The 25,348-nt window shown below is 39.1% G+C and overlaps 5 protein-coding genes across 5 annotated transcripts in view; 1 reads left to right on the top strand and 4 right to left on the bottom strand.

Moving 5' to 3' along the window:
• Window positions 1-7,588, bottom strand: part of LOC131694305 (laminin subunit alpha) — a 30,531-nt gene extending 22,943 nt beyond the window's left edge. The window contains exon 1 of the mRNA XM_058982929.1: window positions 7,395-7,588. The gene's annotated coding sequence lies outside the window, so the exon portion shown is untranslated. The remainder of the gene's footprint in view (window positions 1-7,394) is intronic.
• A 5,762-nt stretch (window positions 7,589-13,350) lies between these two features.
• Window positions 13,351-14,797, bottom strand: LOC131691821 (prostaglandin E synthase 2). Its single transcript, XM_058978485.1, has 3 exons — window positions 14,318-14,797; window positions 13,921-14,258; window positions 13,351-13,863 (listed from the first exon to the last, which is right to left on the bottom strand). The coding sequence occupies exons 1-3, from the start codon at window positions 14,690-14,692 to the stop codon at window positions 13,398-13,400; spliced, it is 1,179 nt and encodes a 392-aa protein (XP_058834468.1). The 5' UTR covers window positions 14,693-14,797; the 3' UTR covers window positions 13,351-13,397.
• Window positions 14,798-18,317: 3,520 nt separating this feature from the next.
• LOC131692332 (proteasome subunit beta type-1) lies at window positions 18,318-19,237 on the top strand. Its single transcript, XM_058979314.1, has 2 exons — window positions 18,318-18,495; window positions 18,573-19,237. Exons 1-2 carry the CDS (start codon window positions 18,413-18,415, stop codon window positions 19,183-19,185), a joined length of 696 nt encoding a protein of 231 aa, XP_058835297.1. The 5' UTR covers window positions 18,318-18,412; the 3' UTR covers window positions 19,186-19,237.
• Window positions 19,238-19,807: 570 nt separating this feature from the next.
• LOC131692279 (mediator of RNA polymerase II transcription subunit 6) lies at window positions 19,808-21,002 on the bottom strand. Its single transcript, XM_058979241.1, has one exon. It carries the CDS (start codon window positions 20,757-20,759, stop codon window positions 19,899-19,901), a length of 861 nt encoding a protein of 286 aa, XP_058835224.1. The 5' UTR covers window positions 20,760-21,002; the 3' UTR covers window positions 19,808-19,898.
• Window positions 21,003-22,578: 1,576 nt separating this feature from the next.
• Window positions 22,579-23,570, bottom strand: LOC131691309 (uncharacterized). Its single transcript, XM_058977601.1, has 3 exons — window positions 23,302-23,570; window positions 22,913-23,242; window positions 22,579-22,825 (listed from the first exon to the last, which is right to left on the bottom strand). Exons 1-3 carry the CDS (start codon window positions 23,407-23,409, stop codon window positions 22,700-22,702), a joined length of 564 nt encoding a protein of 187 aa, XP_058833584.1. The 5' UTR covers window positions 23,410-23,570; the 3' UTR covers window positions 22,579-22,699.
• Window positions 23,571-25,348: the final 1,778 nt, after the last annotated feature.

Here is a 25,348-nt window from a genome sequence, read left to right as displayed (position 1 = left end):
TTACTGTGTTAAGCGAATCTCAGACACAGTGGACCATTATTTTCTTCGCAAATCGTGGGAATCAAATGATCGTGTCCCATTTAAACCTGATATGGCTCGCTATTTGCGTTAACATCCCAACTCGCTTGGTGTTCTCTAGTTGTTGTGCAGCTCAGACATCAATCTGAGAGGCTCTGAACTGATGGAGTACATAAGTACTACAAACCTCGTTATTCTGAATGTGGGAGACCGACCAACTTTTGCGAGGTCTGGGAGGGAGAAGGTGTTAGACATAACGCATTGCTCTGATAGAATTTCTAACGAGCTGGGAAATTGGCAGGTTCCAAATGAATCTGAACCGTCTCTATCCAATCATAAATATATATTTTTCGATCATTTTGATGTCACCTTCAATGTGGTAACATATCGTAATCCTAAATCTACGAACTGGGATCTCTTTTTGGAAAACTTGACGACTAAATTTCATGGATATTTTTCAACAATTAGTCAACTAGACGACTTAGATGACGTCATGGATACGACAAACTCATTCATAGTAGCATCCTACGAAGAAGCTTGTCCGCTTCGTACTGTTAAAACGACTAGAGGAACCCCGTGGTGGGGGCTGAGCTTGAAAGAATGAAAAAAGTTATGAGAAGAGCTTGGAACCGGCGTCAGCGTGATGATCCTAGGGCTTTCAGGTCAGCTCGTAGTGCATATAAAAAATGTCTTAGATCTGCAGAGCGGGCTGGCTGGCAAAACATATGCACTAATGTCTCTTGTCTGAACGAGGCTAGCAGGTTAAATAAAATTCTCTCGAAATCGAATGATTTTCAGATGAACTCCTTAAAAACCAGAGATGGTGTTTATGTGACGGACGAAAAAGATGTTCTTAGTTGTCTCTTCGACACACACTTTCCAGGTTGTATCGATCCGGAGCTAAACAATGTTCATTCTGGTGATTTGAACTCGTGGGCGTTAGCACGCACATTGGTTTCCACTGAATCGGTCAAGTGGGCAGTTGACAGCTTTGCTCCATACAAATCACCCGGAAAAGATGGAATACTCCCCGTGCTACTGCAAAAGGGATTTGATATTCTTAAACATGTCTTGAAAAAGATTATGCTTTCCAGTCTTGCTACCGGGTATATCCCGAAAGCATGGCGAGAAATAACTGTTAGATTTATTTTCAAAAGGGGGCGCTCAAGCTATGAAGAAACCAAGAGTTTTAGGCCTATCAGCTTAAGTTCTTTTCTTCTGAAGGCTTTGGAACGGTTAATCGATCATCACATCAGGAACGTTAGTTTAGTTCAATATCCACTGTACAAAATGCAACATTCATATCAGTGTGGGAAATCCACTATCACTCTGCTTCACGATGTTGTTTACAACATTGAGAAAGCCTTCTCGCTCAAGAAATCTAGCTTGGGTGTACTCCTAGATATTGAGGGTGCTTTTGACAATGTGTCTTTCCAGTCTATTCTGGAAGCGATGCGCGGTCATGGGATACCTGCATGTATCTTGAGTTAGATAAACGCAATGCTTAGTAACTGCATTCTTTGCTTGTCACTGCGACAGGCTGAGATACGGAAGTTGAGTATTTGCGGCTGTCCTCAGGGTGGCGTTCTGTCACCTTTGTTATGGAACTTGGTAGCCGACGGCTTATTGAAGAAACTTAATGAGCTTGGATTTCCAACCTACGGGTTTGCTGACGATTACCAATTACTAATTACTGGACTTTGCATCGGAACAATCTTTGACTTAATGCAACAGGCATTAAGAACTGTCGAATAGTGGTGTCGACAAGTCAAATCATCAGTCAACCCAAGCAAAACTTCAATGGTTCTTTTCACGAAGCAGCGAATAACAATCGGAGTTATATTGGATTCCAAACTGAATTGGTCTGCTCACATTGAGTTCAGAATCAAGAAAGCGGAGTTTTGACAGTCCAGTCAAAACTAATCCATCTGAAAAGGATGGCGCTCATGGCGTTGACTGGTGCTTTCGCCACAACTCCGACTGCTGCTCTTGAGGCACTTCTAAATATCAAACCATTACACATACACCTCAAACAAGAAGCACTATAATGTGCATACAGACTGCTTTGGAACAGTAACCATGTTGATCTTGATACCAGTCATACACGATTGTGGTCACAAATGGTTACATGGGGTTAAGATAGTCTTGCTCCCAGCGATATTACACTCACATGTACACAGTTCCGTTTCGGCTTCGCCTCATCAGATACCGACACTAACTTTTTGTCGGAATAGATTAGCGCCGGCTTGACTTTGTGCCCTCAAGTGCAAAGACTGGTTTTACTAACAAATTTTCACCCTAGTGAGAAATTTTGGTTTTTACCAAATTTTCCTCCTTAGGGTGAAATATAGCATACTTACATGTAGTTTTCCTTACAGGACATTCCATGTGAAGATTCCCTTTCGACAACAACAAACACAAGTGGTCTGTTACACTGACGGTTCTCTGATGGAGGGACGTGCTGGTGTCTACTGTCGTGAAATGAGATTGGAACAAGCTCACTCCCTAGGTAGATATTGTACTGCATTCCAAACAGAAATCTTTGCGATTATGTGCGGGGTACAATCGGCTTTTCAACTGAGTTTGTCCGGCAGAGTTATAAACTTCGGCTCCGATAGTCAGGCTGCAATCAAGGCCCTTAGCTCAGACAAATCACGGTCCAAGCTAGTGATCGTGTGCCGAACCCAAATCGAAGCACTAAGCATTGTCAACACTATCTACCTTGTCTGGGTGCCTGGACATTCCGGTATTACTGGAAATGAATGGGCTGACGAATTGGCCAGGGCAGGTTCAGCGATTGACTTCGTTGGTCCTGAGCCCGCCCTGCCAATTTCGTCTTCTTCGACAAGGATCGTCTTCATGATCGGTTGCTTGTGGCGCGCGTCATGCATGCAGTATTACAAGCAAATGACTACTTGTAACATTTTTTGCCTTTCTCAATAGAAAGGTATTGCAATTGCTCTGAAAACCGACCTTTTAACGGAGGCCCGGAGGGCCGAGTGACATATACCATTCGATTCAGTTCGTCGAGTTCGGCAAATGTCTGTGTGTGTATGTGCGTCTGTGTGTGTACGCGAACACAATCTCACTTACTTTTCTCAGAGATGGCTGAACCGATTTTCACAAACATAGTCCCAAATGAAAGGTGCAACGTTCCCATAGGCTATTGAATTTCTAATGGATCCGACTTCCGGTTCCGGAATCACAGGGTGACGAGTACGATCACGTAGAAAATGTCGACTTTAATAAATTCTGCAATGAATGTATAATGGTGAAAATTTTTCCAAAATGTGACCACAACTGCTTCGATTTGTAGTACTACGTCATTAACAGCCATTCAAAGTCTTTTTGGTCACATTGGCCACCATCATCGGTTCCGGAAGCCCCGGCGGAAGTATCCAAATTCAGAATAACCGTCACATCGGTTTCTCGGAGATGGCTAGACCGAATCAACCAAACTTAGTCTCAAATGAAAGATGTTGCGTCCCCGTAAATGGCTATTAAATTTTATCCCCAACCGACTTCCGGTTCCGAAGTTACGCGTTGTGGCGTGCGATCACATAGCAAATTGTAATTCAAACCGATACTCCGATGAAAAACAAAAAAGGTAAAAATTTTGCTAAAATGTCTCTCAAACAACTTAAATTTGCAGTTCTAGGTCACCGACGGCCAAACAAACTTTCGTTGACTACATTGACCACCATAGACGGTTCCGGAAGTGCCCGGGAAAAGCGTCCATCTTTCGAAACTAGCAAACTCATATCAGTTTCTCGGAAATGGTTGGGCCGATTTTCACAAACTTAGTCCCAAATGATAGCTATATTATCTCCACAGATGTCTATAAAATTTTGCACGGATCGCTTATATGGTTCCGGAAATATAGACTGAACCGTCCGGTCACATATGAATTTCCCATATAAGCCGGAACTCAAAGTTTTTTTCAAAGGGGGACCCCATGAAATTTCAGAAATCGAATTCGTATTTTTGATGCCAAACATCTTTAAAATGCATGAAACGTCGAGATTTTATGTTATATCGAAAAAAAATTATTTATAAAAATCGACTTTTTGGGACTGCCGATTTCGCACCTTTTTTCAGTTCAATATTACCGTGGCTGTTTTTTTCTTTTGCAAAATTTTAGAACTCTAATAATGATTTGTTTTCTTGTATATAGTTGTCATGTCATGTATAATAATAAAATGTAATATATGCATTTGAAAGCTTTTAATGAATATAAACAACGCAAACATTCTCGTGTTCATGATTGAGAAAGGCACAATCGCACCGCTAGGTGGATTAAAACAGGTTTTTTTTATCTTGAAAAGCCAACAAATATCAGCAAGAGAAAGCTCTGCCACAAATTCGATGCAAATAGCACCTGATCTTAGACAATTGAAAAGAAACAAAGAGCAGGGTTACCACATATACAGCTTATTCTGTATTTTACAGATTTTTCAAGAGAAGACTACAGATTTTTTGCTAAAATACAAATTTTACAGATTTTTAGTGTAGGTTCGTAGTACCTTGCCTATAAGAATTTTGAATAACACTTAAAAAGTACCCTATGAAGTTCATATCTTAAGCAACCATTAAGGCGTGGAACAAAAATGCCAAATTTAAATATCATTTGTTCTCCTGATAAAGACTAAAATCAATCTCATTGTTATATTTGTGATCGGTTGGTTAATTTTTCTTTGTAAAAATATTATTGCTTTTATTTAATTTTTGAATACAGATTTTCGATACAGAATTTTTCTCCCGCAGTGCAGATTTACAGATTTTTCTTGAAAAAATACAGATTTCAATGTAGCAATCCTGACAAAGACTTCCCAACGCTTCCAGGAACACCAAAAATCTCATGTGACATTTGAACCAGATATTCAACTTAGTGCAAGATTGGTTAGGCCTAGGCTGGGAACCGGCAACTTGGTGATATTTCGGATCACCATCGAGGAGACTTCATGGTACGGAATGGGGTTATCTTTTCGATAATAATTGATCTATCCTACTCTACGACCTTGCTACAGCTTTAAAAAGGTGGCTTGCTTTACTGCACATGACCACATTTCCGTATCCCTTCTTCCAATGAAACTGAGAAAACGAGCGGAATAATTTTTTGTTGAAATTTGAAGTCTTTGTCTTGCTCGTTGTTTATTTTGGACTAACAGGACCGTAGCGTAGTCTTCTGGTGATTTTGGTTGTCTCAGTTATGCGTATTTTTGCTGTCTGCTTTGGTTTTCTTTTTCAGTTCCACTATCAAACATTAATTCTGTGTGTACCTGGGAAAAATACTCCTATCCTGACTTATTTTACGACCTAACCTCACTTTTTTATAAAGCAGATCAATATTCTAGCACCCCCCAAGGATGGCGCCCTTGGCGGGGGCCATCCTGGCCAACCGCACAGTACGGCTCTGATCAGGTGTAACAAATTCTACTTCGTATTCCGACTTGCATTTTGCAATTAGCTTAGGAGGGATACGCGGTGATAGGTCATGTTGCCTTACTTCTATATTGTCACTTCTCATCTACACGGGAATCTTAATACCTACGCTGTTACTTTCAACAACGTGTTTTAGGTTGTTCTGCGAACGAGTTTCTCTGCTTGGTCTAACGTGTTAAATGATATCAGTACTGCATTGTGCAGATGATGGTTCTGAAGAAAGGTGACTTCTATTAGTCTAAGCTCCATTTTCAAAAAATATTCCACTTCACGAAAACTCAGTCGTATACAACAAGATTCATTTATATTTACTCATATATAATTTATTTCCGTTTGAAAACCACTGTTATATTGAAAGCTGATGAAATCGCAGACGTCATCAATCCTTGGCTTAGTATTGAAACATCCAGATACAACATCCAACAAGGCAAGGTTTGAGCAAGAAGTCGTTTCTACTTCCCGTTTTCATCAAAAAATATCCTACACCGTGCTGCGCCAATTTGGGCGAATGTCGTCATGCCGATTAGCCCGCCGCCGCCGGTCAAAAATATTTTTCGTCGGCGCACACCTCTAATATAAATGTTTGATTAGGAGCAAATCAAAGAGATTGATGCAGACAATTCGTATTCATAGACGATGTAGGCCGAGCAATTAAGGAAATAATGCGGAATTTTCCCTAATTGATTCCAAAGGGCTCATCACCCTATAAAGTTTTCTCTTATCAATTGTTGTCAGCAGTTCGGCGCGAATATAATAGGATAGTAATGGCATCATTTTCAGAAAGATTCATTTTTCACAACTGATTACAAAGAAGCTCGCGTTAATTTTTGATCATTACATCAAATTGTAATAATGAATCAGTCAATAAAAAAAGTTTTCGAATCATTCAATAGATGCTGTTATTATGTAGTGAAAAAATTACGAAGCGCATAAACCATATCGAAGATCGCCACCATTCAACTTGTACAATTACGCAATCTTCCAGATATAAATTAACAAAAATAAACATGATCGCTCAAAGTTTGCATTACGACTAGGTGCCACCGGTTCGAGATTCACCATACCATACCATACAAACATTCACTGTTTACTTTAACTAAATCCCGATAGCCGTTCTTCCTCCTTGCTTTGCATGCTTTCCGTGAAGTTGTACAAATCCACACACGATCACAACACAACCGGTCTCTCGAACTCAAAAAGAACTAGACAAGCATAAAATTCTAAATTTACCACACATATGTTTCCACTTCACCACACCCAGCTCGGTCAGACCAGCACCAAACATCACATCATCGACACAGTCCCAGAAAACCAACCAAACCAGAGATTAATACGAATTTGAGCGTCTTCTTGCTCTTCTCCATGCCTTTTCTTAACTCATTCATACATTTTAATATATTATAACTTTCTGGTTTCATGGTTTCCATTTAGGTTCACGATAGCTTCTTTTTTTCAACAACAACAAAAAAGATTAACGACAACGACCAACAAGTCTTTGGAAAAGCGACGGCCAGCTATGAATGCATCTTCATCAATTTTCTCGTTCTCACTTGCTTCGTTCGTTTTTTATGCAGCGACGATGACTGCAGTTAGGTGCATGCATGATCACTAGAAGAGGTGCACGAACTCCTTGGCTCAAATTATCCAATTGGGTGCACTTTTGACCAGCACTAATTCCATGCTACTTTTCGCTGTCGCCGTGCTGATGTTTTAGCTTCAGGATTCCTTAACCACTCTACCACATGAGATCATCGCACTGAATTCCACTAAATAACTACGAATCAAAACTTCTCTCAAATGATCATGCGTCCATTGGTTCGAATATTCATAGTCAAATCTTATATTCGAGCTTTGCAAACGATCAACAGTAAATCTTGCACAACAGCAAAACGTGATTAACATATTTAAATTTGGTCGAACAAAATCCACTTTACCTCCGCTCTCCAGGCCCGGCGTGCACTAATTATCACCAAGTAACAAAGTTTAATATTCCACTCCTCTTATCTGAATCAGTTGCTCATTTGAATATTCTTTCCTACTTCACTGGGAACAATTTCCACTTTTCCCTACTTACTATTCCTATTTCACGTCCGTTCGGTTCGATCGCCAGCGCACAACTGAGGATTTTATATTTCTTCAAAATAGAACTATGCTCTCAGCGGACGCGCGATCAACGCGAAGAAGCTTCCCGTCCACCCGAGCCCAGAGCATACATCATAAATACACGTGTATGTACCGCTCGCTGCTTCCTCCTTGATCAAACTGTGTGTGGGCATACTATCGCGCGCCCTAGCCGGCGAGTGACTTTCTCATCAGTTGCACTGAAGACAGCGGGCGCGATTTTTACACCCAATAGCAGTAGCGTTTCTGCGGCTGTGCCTTTGCTCAACACGCAACGTTAAAGGCAGAGCGTGCGCGGACATGACACCTTTCTTTTGAGTAGAAACGTTCTGTTGTGTTGCGTCTCACAGTGGTTCAGAATTATAACAACACGGCCAAAAATAATCAGCTCGCAAATATTGTGCTGCATATGTCTTACGGAAAATTTCTGGATAAGAAATCCTCTACTTTTACATTTCGGCTAATCCGCCTAACAGTGGGATTTAAAATTAAAATGTTTTAAGCAGTTCCTATTCAGACTCGGAATCATTGGAAATGTTTTAGAAAATATCACTCCAAGAAGCTTTGTTAAAGACACAAATGCCTTTTTCATATCATATTGAAGTATGAAACGTTTTTTGTGGTAAACTTCTAAATTACCCTTCCGGCTGTATACGAACGGTTGCGTTGTGTACATACATAGGGTGCTTTTTGGCGTTTTTGTTTCAATATAGATTCGACTGACTGACTGATGAACTGAGTTAACACACGATCGACCTTTTTTTAATTGCTCCGGTTTGTATTACAAATGCATCATGCACAATCAAAGAAGACCGGTCAATCAAACTTGCCGTAGCTTGCTACCAGAAGATCACACCCATTTTATTATGTAATATTTATTTTTTATAGAACATGTCTTTAAAAAACGTCAAAATGCCCGTTTTTCTTCATATTTCTATAACTCTGGTAGTTTACGACCTATTTTGACAATTTATAAGGCGTTGTGAAGATTATGAAATTTCCTTTTGAACAAGTAGTAAATCATCCAAAAACCTGTCAAAAAGTGTATTTATTTCGATGCTTCGTTGAACACCAAACGCCAACACAAGCAGTTAAAATACAGCAATATGCCTTATTACCTCACAGGAAACCTCGTTGTCGCAAGTCACCGGTGTACCAACATAAACGAATTCTTCGACCACTTCAAACAAGTTACCATCAAGCACTACCTCTATACCTGCGACCATGTACTTTGTCTTGGCTGAGATGATGACTAAGCCTATCATCGCTGTCTCCCTCTTAAAAGTCACGAAGGCCACAAAACCAAGGAGCAAATTCTCATGGGTTCAGACACCATGCAACCCCTTGAAAAGACCATAAATATGGTCCATTCCATGTTCCACGACCATGAAAATACCATCAAATGGTCTCAATAACCCATAAATACACCAAAATATGGTTTTTAAATCGGATGGTGTTGTCATAACTTGACCCCATTTAGAATACTATCAAAACACCATGCAGTGGGGGTGAAATTGGACCATGACTATGGGGGGGTTGGCTCGGGATATGCGACCTTGTGAGTTCCGTTCCTTTGCACGCCAGCTCTCCTGATAGCTCCTTCAAAAGCAATATTGAACAGCAAATTTGAAAGTGCATCGCCTTGCTTCAGTCCATCTAAGGTCACACATGAGGTTGAGAACTTTTATGCAATCCGAATACTCAATTTTTAACCATCCAACGTCGCACGTTTCAGTCTAATCAGTTTCGCCGGAAAACCATGTTCTAACATAATCTGCCACAGCCCATTTCTTTTCACTGAGTCGTATGCCACCTTAAAACTATTGAACTGATTGTGGATCTGCAAGTTGCACTCCCGGAATTTGTCTAGGATCATCCACAGGCTGAACATCTGATCCGTCGTTGATAGGCCCTCACGAAAACCAGCTTGGTATTCGCCGACGAAGGACCCCTCAAGCGGTCTCAGTCTGCTAAACAGGATACGCGATAGTATTTTGTACGCCGAGTTCAGGATAGGGATATCCCCCTGTAGTTAGAGCACTGCAGTCTGTGCCCTTTCTTGTAGATAGAGCAAATGAGTCCATCCAGCCAACTAGCAGGCAATTCTTCGTCCGCCCATATTCTTAGAATAATGCTTTGGATTGTTTGGTGCAGCTGCTCACTACCGTGTTTGAGAACCGGAATCTCGTCCTTACCAGCAGCTTTACCGGTTCGTCTCATATCGGAGCTCACAACTCGCGATATCTGTTTAGTCACAGTTACAATAACTGTTTGTAACAGTTATTAAGTGTATATATTGTTAAGCATATCTACCGCATAATGAGTTCTGATGGCTTCAAAAGCATTGTATCATATTATAGCTCATTATCGGAAGTAATGAAAATGCTTATCACCTCATTTGGTGCAGCATTTTGATGTTACATTCAATGTGATAGCAAATCGAAATACTAAATATACAAACTGGGCCCTCTTTTTAGAAAACTTGGCGACTAAATTTCATGGATATCGATTTTGCTGGCTATTCTCGGCAAATTTAAGACTATGAGAAACGAAAGCAATGAAATTGAAAGACTGATAGGTATTCTAGAGTGAATCAGTTATAAACTTCGAACGGAAAACTAGGACTAGGTAGGCTCATATGGTCATGATCGAAAGGAGATGTGAAGAGTCTTTTACCTTCTGTTAAGTAAGAGTTGGGCGTTGCACCCAAGTCTACCGCATGGTCTTTGATAGAACATAACTCATCATCATGTTTTACCACCGACGCGGGCAAAAAACTTCACAAATTCTCGCCTAGAACGTCCATGCGTTCATTCTGTTAAATCGACTAGGGGAACCCCTTGGTGGGTTTTGGAACAGTAACCATGTTGATCTTGCTACCAATCATACAAGATTGTGGTCATAAATGGTTACATGGGGTTAAGATATTCTTGTTCCCAGCGATATTACACTCACATGTAGTTTTCGCTACAGGACATTCCATGTGAAGTTTTCCTCTCGAGAGGAGTGGTTGTCTGGCTATATGAAGAGACAACAACAAACAAAAGTGGTTTGTTCAACTGACGGTTCTCAAATAGTGCTGGTATCTACTGTCCTGAAATCACTAGATAGATACTGTCCTGTATTCCAAGCAGAAATCGTTGCGATTATGTGCGGGGTACAATCAGCCCTTCAACAGAGCTTGTCCGGCAAAGTTATAAACTTCTGCTCCGATAGTCAGGCTGCAATCAAGGCCCTTAGCTCAGACAACTCAGAACCCAAATCGAAGAACTAAGCATTGTCAACTCTATCTACCTTATCTGGCTGCCCGGACGTTCCGCTATTACAGGAAATGAATGGGCTGACGAATTGGCCAGGGCAGGTTCAGCGATTGACTTCGCTGGTCCTGAGCCCGTCCTGCCAATTTCGACACGTTTAATAAGAGAAAAAATACGGTCCTGGGCTTCGTCCCAGCACCGCAATTATTGAAGGAATCTACAAACGTTTCGTCAAACGAAGGCGTTTCCCGAATAACCATGCCCAGTGATTTCGAAAAATTTCCTACATCCACTGCGCATGCTGGCCAGCGCTTTAACCGGCCACTGCAAACTCAATTATCGCATGGCAACTATTCAGCACGCTGAACATTTTTCATGTGATTTTTGTGAATCCGACTACTGAACCTTATAACATCTCATATGCAATTGCCCAGCAATAGCGAAATTGCGATTTCGAGTTTTCGGTCGTTCTTACATAGCCGACACCATGTTTGGACGACTGATACTCAGAGACATACACTCAGGTTTTTTTTTACGCGGGGGATACGAGCCGCGTAAATGAAAACCGCGTAAATGAAAACCGCGTAAATGAAAACCGCGTAAATTTCAAAATCCGCGTAAATGAAAACCGCGTAAATTTCAAAATCCGCGTAAATGAAAACCGCGTAAATTTCAAAAACCGCGTAAATGAAAACCGCGTAAATTTCAAAAACCGCGTAAATGAAAACCGCGTAAATTTCAAAATCCGCGTAAATGAAAACCGCGTAAATTTCAAAATCCGCGTAAAAAAAACCGCGTAAAAAAATACCGCGCAAAAAAAACCGCGTAAAAAAAAACTTGAGTGTATTAAAGTTTCTTATCCCATGTAGTAAAGAGCTTTAGGCTTACTCGCAGGCGAGTTGAACTACATGTGAGTTTAACTTACCTGTTGCTTGTTTAATTTTTTTGTTTATGGGTTTTTATCTTTCCCACCCTTCCAATTCTGCTTCCTCCCTCCTCCTTCTCCCTTCCTTCCACTCAGGAAATGATGAAAAAACACGGCATGGCACAAATCCCCGACTACATACGGGGAACGTGCCATTTGAGCCAATGTATTCTGATTCCTGATACTTACATTCATTCACAACTCACTGGTTGACTGTCAGCACAGATCGAAACATAATTGTGATTAAGATGATTGTCAGGAACCCACATTTACTTCTACATCAAGAATAGCCCAAGGAAGCTACTTTAGACCGTCGATGTTTATGCTTTACTTTAATGACGTATATTTAGTATTGAAGATTCCTTTCCGGTCCTTCACTGACGACTCACCTTCGACTATCCTGGGTTTTTACTCGCCTGATATGGCCGCCCTAAATATAACCAGTGTTCAATTAGCACCGAGTTTTTGTAAGCTTACTCTGTGAAATGAGCTAAACACACGTAGTCCTCCGGGTGAAATGTGTTACACCACACAACACTTTCCATAAAGCGATAATCAGTATTCTGCAGAACTAATGCTTTGTAACTCGGGAATACGAAAAATACAAATTCAGCTGTACGCACACGAGGCGATAGGACATACGCCACAAAAATATTCACTATGGATTTTGTTGTAGCTCCAACGCGGCAACAGCAACAGTGTTCGAATCCATAGTGAATGTTGTTTGTAGCGTGTGTCCTATCGCCTTGTGTGTACAGCTTAAATTGTCTTCATTCGTCGTGTGAAGGAAGAACAAAATTTAATGTTATCCCACAGACTAACAGACATAACACACAAAAACAAAGCTTCGCCCGCTTTAACGGTCATTTTAAATATATTTGTAGTTGGGACTGTGACCACATTTGAAATTATGGCACCACTGACATATGAACAAGCATATGGGGGATAGACCACTAGTGAAAAATTGTCCCCAAACCTGAGGGGTAACCCACCAGTAAATGAGTGATTGGGACTGTGAATAAAAGGTGGAGCTAGTGTTCTGGGGAAATTGTCGGATCGATGTTTTTTGAGGGAATTCCCTCATAGTGTTATGTCTGTTAGTCTGTGGTTATCCTCTATACCGCGCTACTCAGTATACCGCTTTCGATGTATATTCAAGCAACCGTACTTCCTTTGCATTCAAACAATCAGCACCGAGTGATGAATCAGGCTAATATGCAGCGCGCATATACCTACTTATAACTTAAACTTACTTATTTTATTATTCGACTCGGTTTGCCGATTTCGATTGTCCACATCGCTTTAAAAAAATTTCTGAGGATCTGAAATTGATTTATTTAGTTGTAGGATAAGATATCGATGCACAGATTATTGTTTAATATTTCGAAATTTAATACAAACTTAATGCACATTTGTGCAAACATTGTACCTAATTTCGCTCAGTACAATGAAAGTTACCGTCGACTACGTATCTTTAGCGTCAGCTGCATCGAATAAGACACGAAATAGTATATGGCTTAACACTTCAATTGTAAGTGAGCCGTGTAATATGTATTGTTGAGGATTTCGCGTAACAATGAAAGATCATTTAGGTTTAAAATATATTAACAAATTACAGCAAAATAGAACATCGCTCACACTACTTGACCTCGATTGCTCATCACTTCTTTCCGTACCGCATAGAACCATCCGCCAATGTTTGTATTCTCTAGGCAATCCTTGAATGCCTGACATCCTTCCATGCTATTAAGTATGCCGAACACTGCAAGATCCGCTAAATTAGGTGACTTGCCACCCAGAAACGGTGACTTCTTTTGCTCCACCGCTGCGATCCACCTATCACAAGCGTCATAAATATGCGATCGCACGTCGTCTGTAAGTTGATGGCGTTTCTTCAGTCGTTTGCTAATAGCCCACATGGCCAGTGCACCGACGTACACCATCAGGTTCCGTTCCCACTTTGGAAAGTGTACGTCCCATTCGCCGACGTCCGAAAACCATTCAAATGTTTCCAATGCCTCCTCCTTGTTTCGATACACGTTGGGAGAAATAAGATGTACCAAATGATCATCAGCCCACGAGCGCCACTTTCGTTCTTCTCTATAGAAAATAAGATGAATTTATAGTTGGTTAACAATAGAAGCCGAACGAACTTACTCTTGCGGGTCGTTGGTCGAATGGCGTTTTGCGTCTTGTAACATAAGGAAGTACTTGTTCATGATGTCATTAGTTTTCCGTCCCGCGTCATTTATGTATGTAATAGAGGGATAAAATTTAGCCAGTTCGCCAACATCTTGGCTCTTGTCATTTAAATAACTTGACAATACCGACACAATCATGCTGGAATCGGTTAGCTGAACGTAATTGCCAGTTTTAGTTTTAACGAGCATAGTTGGCACCTTTTTTGTATCGGACCACTTAATGCCTTGTCTGAGTACGGCATCTACTTCTACCACTGAATAGGAAAGGCCACTGTAATCTAAAAAAGATCGGACCTGTTGGAACAAAATACATATTAGTAGAATATTCGGGTCCTACAGATGACAAATGCTACCTTGCAGCAGAACGGGCATGTCTGAAACTGAAACAACACTAGTTCCAGTCCAGAATCATCCTTCGGATTTTTCACTCTTCTGGTTATTTTGACGTCCGGCATCTTATCTAGATAGGTTGGGCCTATTTTCTCGTGTATCATATGATCAGCGGGCTTACCAACAAAATAGTTATAGCCAGACCAGCCAGTGCCTAGCAGAGCGCCCACAGCAGCTCCCTTCAGTGCTAATCGAAGCGTTCCATTAGAAGCATGATTTCCGGATGAACCTGCATATCGACGAACCACAGTGAGCCGCTGCTCTCCTGGCGCCAGTCCACGTTGGCTCGAAAATCGTACAAAAGATCGACAGAAAAAACTCGAGCGATACATGGTCATTACGTAAATTATGCTCAGAATGTGTAACAAATTCTGCGGTACAACCGAAATGTACTCGTACAAAACAAACTGGTCGGGTGACGCTTCAAAAAGCAAAACAAAATTACGATGACGTTTAAGTGATGTTAGCTTACGAGCAGAGATGCCAGGTACTTTTTTTCAAATGTCTGCAATAATAATTTTATGTCTGGGAAGAACAAAAAATGTCAGGAAAGCTAGTGTAACCAAAAGCCTCTATATTCAAAAATCTGTAAATATCTGCAACCAAACTAAAAAATCTGCAAATATCTGCGTCATCAAAAAAATCTGCAGCTTAAATTAAAAGTCTGCGAATTTGCAGACTTGTCTGCAAATCTGGCATTTCTGCTTAGAAGCGAGATTTTGACGTCAACATTTCATAAGGCATTATATACAATATGCTCATGTTGAGAAAATGGCGTATAAAAAATTGCCTCGTACTTTATATCTCGACAAACATATGATTACGGCCTAAAAGCCAACTGTCACAATCCACTTTGAATGGAAATTCCGGACAAACCGTTACACGCCAATCACAGATGTTGGTAGTAAACGAAAGAGAAAAGTTTTCTCTTTCATAAACTGTTGTGAACTGTGTTCGACTAGTAACGGTTTGTCTGGAATTTCCATTCAATGTGGATTTTGACAGTTGGCTTTTAGGCCGTAATCATATGTTTGTCGAGATATTCCCATTTATGAACAGGAGCTTGATTTAAGGACCAAACAACTCAATGCCGTGTTAAATTAACCATTTTTTTCGAATAATATACCAGATTTATTAAAATTGTATTTTGAACGTTTTTTGTAGATAAAAGTTTTGGTCCCTTTTGAAACATAGCCTGATTTTGTGCCCTCTCCCACCCGGTCAAACCATTCGGAATTTGATTCGGAATCCTGAATGGAGTCAGTATGGATTACAAATCAAATGCTACAACCGATTCTGAGTCGGAGTCGGTTGTTGCATTTGATTTGGTATCCATAATGACTCCATTCAGAAATCCGAACCGGTTCCGGAATGAGTTTAACTGGGCATAATCCCTTTTCGGCGAGACGTAGGCTTATAGTGCGTGCGGGTGAGCCCTTTTGTTTACAGCTAAGAGAAGAGACGACAGGCTTCTTGCTCTTCTTAATTTTATCAACCAGGCCCTGTCGTAATTCCAAAGACAACAAGCATCCATCGTTGCCAGATTCCATTTGCATGATTTTCACAATTGCTGAAAATAATTGTACCTCAAATATCGACCCTCAGTCAAGAATTCACAATACTAGCTGCATTTAAAAATTGAATTTTAAGTTTATTTGTGTCTTTCTTAACAATACACGTAGTTATATCGTCATTCAGGGTATTTATTCAATTTGCATGAAATGTTCATGTATATGAAATGTAGCCAAAATAAATTCAGCAGCACTGTTTTTCATCCCGTTTGAAAATATTATGAACGCTCTTGACTGGCAAAACGACCAATCAGAAGCTGGTTCAATATTGAGGTTAGGACTGGATCATATTGGCTACGCGATTGTCTTCTCTTCTCTTAGGTTTACAGCAAATAATTATGTGACGTTTATTTTGATCCCTTCGTTGGTGTTACGATGTTTTTGTTCCCTTTTTAAGTATAGTCTTTTTCAATAAGAAAAGGGCCCATAAAAAAGTTTTTTCCGATTTGTTGTTTGGTGTATATGAACCGTTAATTTTTGAGGGGAAGTGAAAGGGAACACAAGCAAAACAAGTTATTTTGCTTATGCGCCTTTTCGATAATCCATTATTTCGCCAACAGCCAGGCTTCAGAATCTGCTTATTCAAGGTATGTATAAAGCTTTGTTAGTGTCCATTTGAAGTAAGTACTAACCGGAATTGTTTACGTTTTGTTTATCGGCCCATTTGAAATGTTCTCGTCGAATTTTTGGTTTAAATATGCTTAATTTTTCTGCGTGTATACACTGAAAAAAATCCAAACGTTAATTCTATTTGCTTCAAACCACTTAAAATCCATATGAAGAAGAAATGCTAATGTTATCACGCGCATACATACCTTCTATGTGTCAACTGGATAAACTATGTATGCGCACACATAAGTTATATGTGTGTATTGTTCTAGAATTGGGTTTTATTTACCTTATCTAGCTTTTTACGTGCCATAATGGCGGTCTAAATTGTTCAGTTCGTAATACGTTTAATGGCCCTTTTTTGACAATAATCGTTTACGTCAACCGCTCAGTACGTTAGTCCAATGCGTTGGATGTTCATTCAATGAAACGCCTGACATCTTCAACTGGGCGTTGCTGTCAAGCTGGCGTAAACGATTATTGTCAAAAAAGGCAATTAGGACCCTACTCGAACAGCAATATTGACAATAAACCAATTATTGACCAATATATTGATCGTGTAAGTACAATTTTTAATATATTGATTCTGTAGAATCCAAATGGGATTGACGTATTGAAGCAGTCTTACCAATATTTTTACTGACAATATTCTTGTCTCGTGTAGGGTCTCTTTAAACGTATTACGAACTGAACAATTTAGACCGCCATTATGGCACGTAAAACGCTGGATAGTTATGAAATGTGAATGTAAAGCGGACCCTACACGAGCAGAAATATTGACAATAAATCATATATTGATCAATATATTGATGGTGTAAGGACATTGTGAAAATATTGATTCTGTAGAACTCAAATGGAATTGACGGATTGAAGCAGTCTTGTCAATATTTTTATTGGCAATATTCTTGTCTCGTGTAAAGCGGACCCTACATGAGCAGAAATATTGGCAATAAAACATATATTGATCAATATATTGATGGTGTAAGGTCATCTTGAAATTATTTGTTTTTTTTTTTGGAATTAGGTTGTAGGGCTATAGCTTTTTGTAGGGTTTTGACATCTTATACAAAACGCTAAATGCACTTTTAAATTTATATTTCAATAGAAAGAAATGCATTTAAAGTCGAGGATTTTTAGAAATGCATCACAAGTGATCTGCTCCTAGATTTGTTCTCAGGTAACCGTAATGAGTACGTATATAGTTGAATGCAAGACTAGGGGCAGATCACTTGCGATGCATTTTTAAAAATAAGCTAAATTAAATGCCTTTCTTTCCATTAATATAGAAATTCATAATGTATTTTGCGTTGCGTACAATATATTTTGCGTTGCGTGTAAGACTTCAAAACCCTACAAAAAATTAGCCCTACATTCAACAAAACGTCGAACAAAGTGAATCACATTTGTTTGTTTGACGTTTGTTAAACAAACTTTGCTGCGAAGGAGTGCAAAGTTGATGCAAAAAAGGAAATTAAATGCATTTTTTCTAATTTGATGCAAATTTGTTATATACATTTCTAGAGTGATCTGCCCCTAGATGCAAGATCTATCAGAATCAATGTGCAACACATTTGAAATGGAAGTGATTTGCTGTTGATTTCGTAGTGCTTTGAAATGATCTATTCCAACAGATTAACAAATCGCATTAAAATGTTGGGCAAATAGTGCGGAATCAACTATAAATCACTTTCCACCAACATTAGGATTTTTTACCGTGTAGCACATTGCTTTATAACATAAAAATAAAATTTTTACCGTGTATACAGAGATGCTCAAGTGTCAAAAGATTTGTAATTGCAAACCTGAAACTACGGTGTATAATCAACAGTCAGCAGTTTTGATTTTTGTGCATTTTCTTCAAGTTTTCACGACATTAAAATGCTTGGTCTAGAAAATTTCCCTGAATATGAAGTTCCTGGAGTGCGTCAAGTTCAATTTTATCCTTATGAGTCAAATGGAGGGTTAGTATTTTGTTTTTCTTCAATTTTAAGGTTATGATCCTAATGAAATGACAATGTATTTTGTTCATCTTGTTTAGAAGTGTCGTCGCCATCGCCGGAGATGATTTCGCAGTAATCGGTGCGGACACTCGTTTGAGCTCTGGGTATTCTATTCATACAAGAACTCAAAATAAGCTCTTCCGATTATCTGCTGGAACAGTACTTGCTTCGACCGGTTGTTGGTGTGATACTTTGGCCTTGACCAGTTTGGTCAAAGTTCGTATGCAAATGTACAAAGATCAGCACCAGAAAAATATGACCACTCCAGCGGTAGCCCAAATGCTATCGATTCTGATGTACAACCGACGTTTCTTCCCGTATTATGTGTCTAACGTTCTGGCCGGACTGGATGAGGATGGTAAAGGTGTGATTTATAGCTACGATCCCATTGGACACTGCGAGAAGACCACATATCGTGCCGGTGGATCAGCTGGACCGTTGCTACAACCGGTGCTCGATAATCAGATCGGATTGAAGAACATGGTTGATGTGCAACCAGCGGCGTTACAGCTTGAAAAGGCTGTATCCATTATAAAGGATACATTCATTTCGGCTACCGAGCGAGATATCTATACCGGGGATTCGGTTATCATCAACGTTATCACTAAAGATGGCATCAAGGAGGAAGTTGTGCAGTTAAGAAAGGATTAAGATTTTTTTCGATTCACTTCATTGATCTAATAAATATTGAATGAGAAACTTACGTTACAGTTCTATTATGTAGTCACAAAATTCCCATACTAAGCTATTGCAATTCATTCAGCGATATGGCATTTGAAATAGTCGTTATTTTATATTTTTTTCAGTAACTGAAAACTTAATGTTAATGATACGCTACAGCACGTAATTAGCATAACATTTTTAGTAAATAAAAAAATGAAACAAGCCATAACTCATGGTTAAAAAAGGGGGCAAGCGAATTGATCAAAGATTTTCATGTCATTAGGCAAATGATATTTATTTAGCCTTTTTGTTTGAAGAAATTATTTTTCAAACAACTATTATTAAACACTTTTTGGTAAATGGCATATATACTACAATTTCTTTTTCGAAGGCGAATGAGCCTCGAAATTAATGCGCTAATGTTGATTATTGACGCATGTCCTATGTAGATGAGAATGTGATAGAATAGGGAAAATTATAACAGGGGCTCAAACCAGAGTTGATTTCAAGAAATATTCCAATGGATTTTACTGACATAATGATAGTCAAAACCAGTTAGAAAGGCGGTCATCGGAATTCAATCGAGATAATATCAAACCAAATCCTTGAGTCCAGTTATATATGATTGGGTTCGTTAAACACGCTGAAGCCTTTATTGAAATTGAAATTATTATAATCTCGTTAGGCGATAAATTCAAATATTATTCTGTATTTTGTCTTGCTTCAGTTTCATTTAGTCTATTCTTACTCTTTTTTTCTGGTGGAGGTTTCATATCATTTCTTACCTCATCCTTGATTAACATATTTGGACTATCTTTGCGTTTGTTCGGCACGTGCTCCATGCGTTCCTGTTTGATGTTCGACATTTCCGACCCATTTTCCATTGACCCATCTGCGCCATCATTTGTGTTAGCCACTACGTTCTGGTTAGGATGGCTTTGGTGCTGGATTTGAGGAAGCGGTAGCGGAAATTTTCGCAGCAGATCTCCTAACAGCATGTCGACACGTTGGCGTTGGAAAAGCGAACTTGGCTCTTCTTTATCAGGTGTAGCTTTGCTTTTTTCATGCTTGTTTTTCTCTGCAATTGCTTTATTGACAGAGAAATCCCATGAATACCCTTTACTCGGATGGTATCGCGAAAAAGAACTAGCTTCTTCAAAAGCACTTTGCAGATGATGTACAGATGAATGAATTCGTGAATTGTATACACTTGCCAAATCCGGCGCTTGGTATACAGTACCCGCAATGATGTAGTAGTCCGCTATTGGCGTCGCATCCGTAGGATTATGTCTATGCTGTTTCCGAATTACGTACAAAATAGGATCTTGAACGTGTAGCAAAATGTACTCAATTCCCGACATGTTGCTCAGCATATCTATGCTCTGACGCTGCATACGAACAATTTCGTTGTTACAGGTTCGATCATAGAAAGGGTTCGATTTTTCCGAAAAGTAGTCCAGAACATTGGTCGGATTTAAAATAGGGATCCAGTTGGAGTCATGCCAGGAAATCCATAGAGGATTTTCATGCATTATTGGTAGTCCTAGTCTTCCGGGCATCATTGATACACTTCTTTTTGAATGGTGATTACGTTTATTTTTAGGTCTGAGCTATATGTTAATTACGCATGTATCACTCGGACATTAAAAAATAAATATCACATATTCAAGAAACGGCACTTTTCAAAACAATTTTTTGGTGATGAATAAACGTCCTCGACCTACAAAGTCTGTACTAACATGGTAGTACTCAATAAAATTGCAAATAAACAATAAATTACGAATACACACTAACTTATTTTATTTTGACGCAGAAGATTTTGACAGCCCATTGGAAACCCTATCCCAGTAAAGTTCAGCCGGAAATGAGCCGGAATTCCGGCTTGTTCCAGTTAGCATTCCGGCTCGTGACACAATTTCGGCTGAACTTTACTGGGATCCCAGTTAAGCTCAGCCGGAAATGAACCGGAATTCTGGCTGGTTCCAGTTTGCATTCCGGCTCCAGTGACACAACCGAAGCTACACGCTCGTAAAAAGTTACTCAAAAATGAGTTTAATCCCACCCATTTCCAGATAAAGTGGAACAACCCTTAAATTGAGTAATTCCGGAGTTACTCAAATTTGAGTAAGCCAGCCTGAACCAAAAACTGAGTAATTATTACTCGGTTTTTGAGTACAATATTATCTACACTAAACCCAAAAGTGCTTCACTAGTACTCAGATTTTGAGTTCAACATTGCTCAAATTTTGAGTTCAGTACAAATTTAACAAAACCAAAAATTAAGTAATTATTACGCAGACTTTGAGTTGAACATTACTCAAATTTTGGGTTCAGTAGAACTTCAACAAAACCAAAAATTGATCGATTTTTACTCATATTATGAGCAGAAGCTTACCCAATTTTTGAATAGACAACAAAGCCAGTTGTAATTCCTCAGTTTTTGGGTAGAATATTACCCAATTTATGAGTGCAATATTTCATTAAAACCCAGTAAAGTTCAGCCGGAAATGAGCCGGAATTCCAGCTGTTTCCAGTCAGTATTCCGGCTCCAGTGACACAACCGATTCTAGTTAGAATAGGTTGTGTCACTGGAGCCGGAATACTGACTGGAGCCAGCCGGAATTCCGGCTCATTTCTGACTGAACTTTACTGAGAAACATCCGGATTATGACTTGCAATTCTGAATGGAATGGAATGGTGGAAATGCAACAACCGATTCCTATTTAAATTGGTTCATGATCGATTGTTGCATTTGAACTGGAACTAAACCGGTTTACATCCAGTGAAGAAATTGGCCGTCAAAATTTTGTTTTGGATACAACACAATGCAGTCTTTCTTTTCTTATGGAATATTTTTACAATAATAATTAAAGAAACTTCTGTTTATTAAATTTTATGGTTTTTAGTAAGTATTGTATAAAAAAGTTGTCCTTTTATTTGTTGTCAATACGTGCGCGGGAAACTTCAATAAAAGTTTGGACGAGTCTATTCACAGTTGTCCTCTGACTGTGCGGAATTATATTATATATGGCACATGCCAGAAAGTCCCAAAACATTCTAAAATTAGGTGGCACCTCCACTCCGAGAACTGCGTGGCATTTGAATAAAATTTCCACTGCATGAATAGAATTGTTAGTCTCGAATATAACTTTTTTCTCACAAATGACGGCATAAATTCCTCTTTTCATCGGGCTTGCTACGCACACCATGTGTAGTTTGGAATCAGTTGCGGGGGATGCCACGTATGTATCTAAGCACTCCTAATGATGATATAAAATCATTACATCTAACCTTATGTATATTATATTGCATTTACCCCAATCCAACGAATTAAAATTGAAGCCGAATGTTCTTCGCCTACAGTTGGACAGCCTACCAGCGTTCTTTTTTGTCCGCGAATTGGCATATGAGAAATTATTCTCAAGCATCCTCGAATGTGATCTGTGAATAGTTTTACAAATTTAAAATTTTATGACAGACCTTTGGGCTAAATTAAAAAAAATTATATCTCACCATCTTCTACTCTAGAGAATCTGGACGGTGAATAAGATAGACACTGAGAGAAGACATCCTCGATTTTGAGACCTTCTGTTCTGTTAGGATACAATCTCTCAAACATTTGACGAATCTAGAAAAAGTGATATGATATAAATATTCATATGTTCCGTGAATACCATAAAGTGAAATAGTAAATAATAAAAAATAAACATGTTACCACCAATCCTTCATATGAACACAGGTGTGGAAACATATCCAAGATATCATTAACGGGTTTCTTTTCTTTTAATAACAGTTTGAGGACTGGAAAGCATCGGTCCATTTCATCACAAATATGTTCTGCTACTGATGCCGATGCAAGCATTACTCGGAGCAATTGAGCCCGCTCTACAAGTTCAGTTGAAACGGACTCTTCTACAGGCATAGTTCCTCGATTATATTTATGTTTTTCTGCAGGTAGCTGTTTGATGACATTCCGGATGCGATGAAATATCATGCCAGTATGAGCACCCTTTTCCTTGCCTCCGTTGCGCCAAAAGAAAAATGACTAGCATGAAAATAATTATAATTATATTAGAGAAATTAAATAAGCATAGAATAACAAACCTCATCAGGAGCAGTTGGTGTAACTCGCGTATTACTAAGTTGTGGAAATAATTTTACGATTTGAACAGCTGCCGCATGCTGTTGATCAACAGAAGGATACCTGCGCATTTAGAGATCATTGGTTCGTTACTCCGAAAAAGACCAAAAAGATTCCGTGAAAGATTAAGTTCTAAATTTCTTAAAAAAAATCTAAATGGTAAAAGTATGAACGGTATTTGATTCGTAATTCTTTGCATGCTGGGACACATCTATTATTTTCTGAAGAAAATCGGTCAGTTTATTACTGTTTTAAGTCTGTAAATGTCTGGACCAGGCATACGCAGAACTTTTTTTTAATCACCGATATCATACTTTTTGATCTGCCTCTCGTTTCTTCTGCTGCAAATTTTGTGCATTGGACGTATTCGGTCTATCCACTCATTGAATATTTACTAGAAGTATATGCTAGAAAATGCATGAAAATTCTCGACAAACATATGATTACGGCCTAAAAGCCAACTGTCAAAATCCACTTTGAATGGAAATTCCGGACAAACCGTTACACGCCAATCTGTGATGTTGGTAGTAAACGAAAGAGAAAAGTTTTCTCTTTCATAAACTGTTGTGAGCTGTGTTCGACTAGTAACGGTTTGTCTGGAATTTCCATTCAAAGTGGATTTTGACGGTTGGCTTTTAGGCCGTAATCATATGTTCGTCGAGAATTACAGCAAAAGAGACGGGAATGAAAGCATGCTAATTCTGCATATTTTTGTTTCTCAGTGCAGCAAATCTGTCCACAGTCTGTAAATCTGGCATCGCTGTTGCTCGATTCAACGACATTGCGGCTTAGTTAGACCCTTTGGTCGATTTACGATTGAACTGTATATGTAAACAAATAAACACGCTCGCTATAAACAGAAATTGTATACCTTTAAATTCTGTTGGTTTAAATGTTTAAGTTATTATAATTCGTCGTCGTCGGTCGTCTTTATAATTTTGTGCCGGAACCTGACGAATTACGCTTTCTAAGTACCACCGTCAAAGACGCATGTACGTTCTTATGCCGAAGTTTATAAATCGAACCAGATTGAAGATGTGAAAAGAATGGTCAATATTGAAATCAGGATGCGAAGAACTGATAACTATGTGGTTTCCTCTAGCAGTTTGTACTGTGTTTCATACATTTCTTTACATTTATAATCAGAAGTGAAGTTGTTTGGCCGTGCTTCATTACTATGCATACTTCATAGTTTCATAGGCTCAATGAAGTAATAATGCATGATACTGATTGACTACGATGTTTTTTGAAATAGAAGCTTCACAACGAAAGGCATTGCTTTTCTCTGCTCATAGACAGTGTTAGATCACCTGCATATTTGCTCGAAGGACTACTAAGGGCCGATTTCTTCATTCTCGCTTAACGTCAACCAGGTTTAAACGTACTGGTGAACCCGGTTTAAAATTTAAGCGAGGATAAAGAAATTGGCCGTAAGCCCTATAAATATGTATAGGCATTGCGCATTTCGCCGCAAGGTTGCTCTAGCGGAGAGACTCGTGCGGTTCAATGTAAACAATTCATTCTATCACACTTTAAGGAGTGTTCATAGTTTGATGCACTAGTAGAGTAACAAATAAAACTTTCTACTTGCCTTTGACCGTCCATTATTTGAGTCTCCATTTGCTTGCATGCGACTCGTGTAAGATGATTTAAACCGTCCTTATCTGGTACGATCCCTTGATCCAAAATTGGATACAAAATTTTCATTCGGAATTTTGCGTCATCTTCGAATGTCGAACGGTTAATCTGAAAACGTTAAATATGTATAGTACGACAAGCGCTTACAGTAATTATAGTAGAAAGTTTACCAAATTTTGAACATTAGTGGAAGTCTCATCAATTTTATCTTTGGTCGGATTAGCTTCAGAACTATAGTTTTTTATTATGTTAAGAATTGTTAGACGGGATCCTTTTTCGATTATCCCCATTTCAACTAGGTCGGCATCGTTGAGCAGAACTAGGTTCTGATCGTTTATTTTTTGGGCTGAAAAGAGCGAATAAGTATATATA

This window comes from Topomyia yanbarensis, chromosome 3, assembly GCF_030247195.1.
Source record: "Topomyia yanbarensis strain Yona2022 chromosome 3, ASM3024719v1, whole genome shotgun sequence".
NCBI lineage: Eukaryota > Metazoa > Arthropoda > Insecta > Diptera > Culicidae > Topomyia > Topomyia yanbarensis.
Note: the sequence above shows the minus strand (reverse complement) of the source record. Positions and strands in the feature narration are given on the sequence as shown.

Excerpts from the sequence above, each read along its gene's own strand:
- LOC131691821 (XM_058978485.1), bottom strand. The coding sequence starts at position 14,692 with ATGACCATGTATCGCTCGAGTTTTTTCTGTCGATCTTTTGTACGATTT. Across the intron at positions 14,259-14,317 it reads CATGCCCGTTCTGCTGCAAG|GTCCGATCTTTTTTAGATTA; the intron begins GTAGCATTTGTC and ends TTGTTCCAACAG. Across the intron at positions 13,864-13,920 it reads TCGACCAACGACCCGCAAGA|AGAAGAACGAAAGTGGCGCT; the intron begins GTAAGTTCGTTC and ends TATTTTCTATAG.
- LOC131692332 (XM_058979314.1), top strand. The coding sequence starts at position 18,413 with ATGCTTGGTCTAGAAAATTTCCCTGAATATGAAGTTCCTGGAGTGCGT. Across the intron at positions 18,496-18,572 it reads CCTTATGAGTCAAATGGAGG|AAGTGTCGTCGCCATCGCCG; the intron begins GTTAGTATTTTG and ends CATCTTGTTTAG.
- LOC131692279 (XM_058979241.1), bottom strand. The coding sequence starts at position 20,759 with ATGATGCCCGGAAGACTAGGACTACCAATAATGCATGAAAATCCTCTA.
- LOC131691309 (XM_058977601.1), bottom strand. The coding sequence starts at position 23,409 with ATGCGCAGGTATCCTTCTGTTGATCAACAGCATGCGGCAGCTGTTCAA. Across the intron at positions 23,243-23,301 it reads CACCAACTGCTCCTGATGAG|TCATTTTTCTTTTGGCGCAA; the intron begins GTTTGTTATTCT and ends TTTTCATGCTAG. Across the intron at positions 22,826-22,912 it reads GTTCATATGAAGGATTGGTG|ATTCGTCAAATGTTTGAGAG; the intron begins GTAACATGTTTA and ends CACTTTTTCTAG.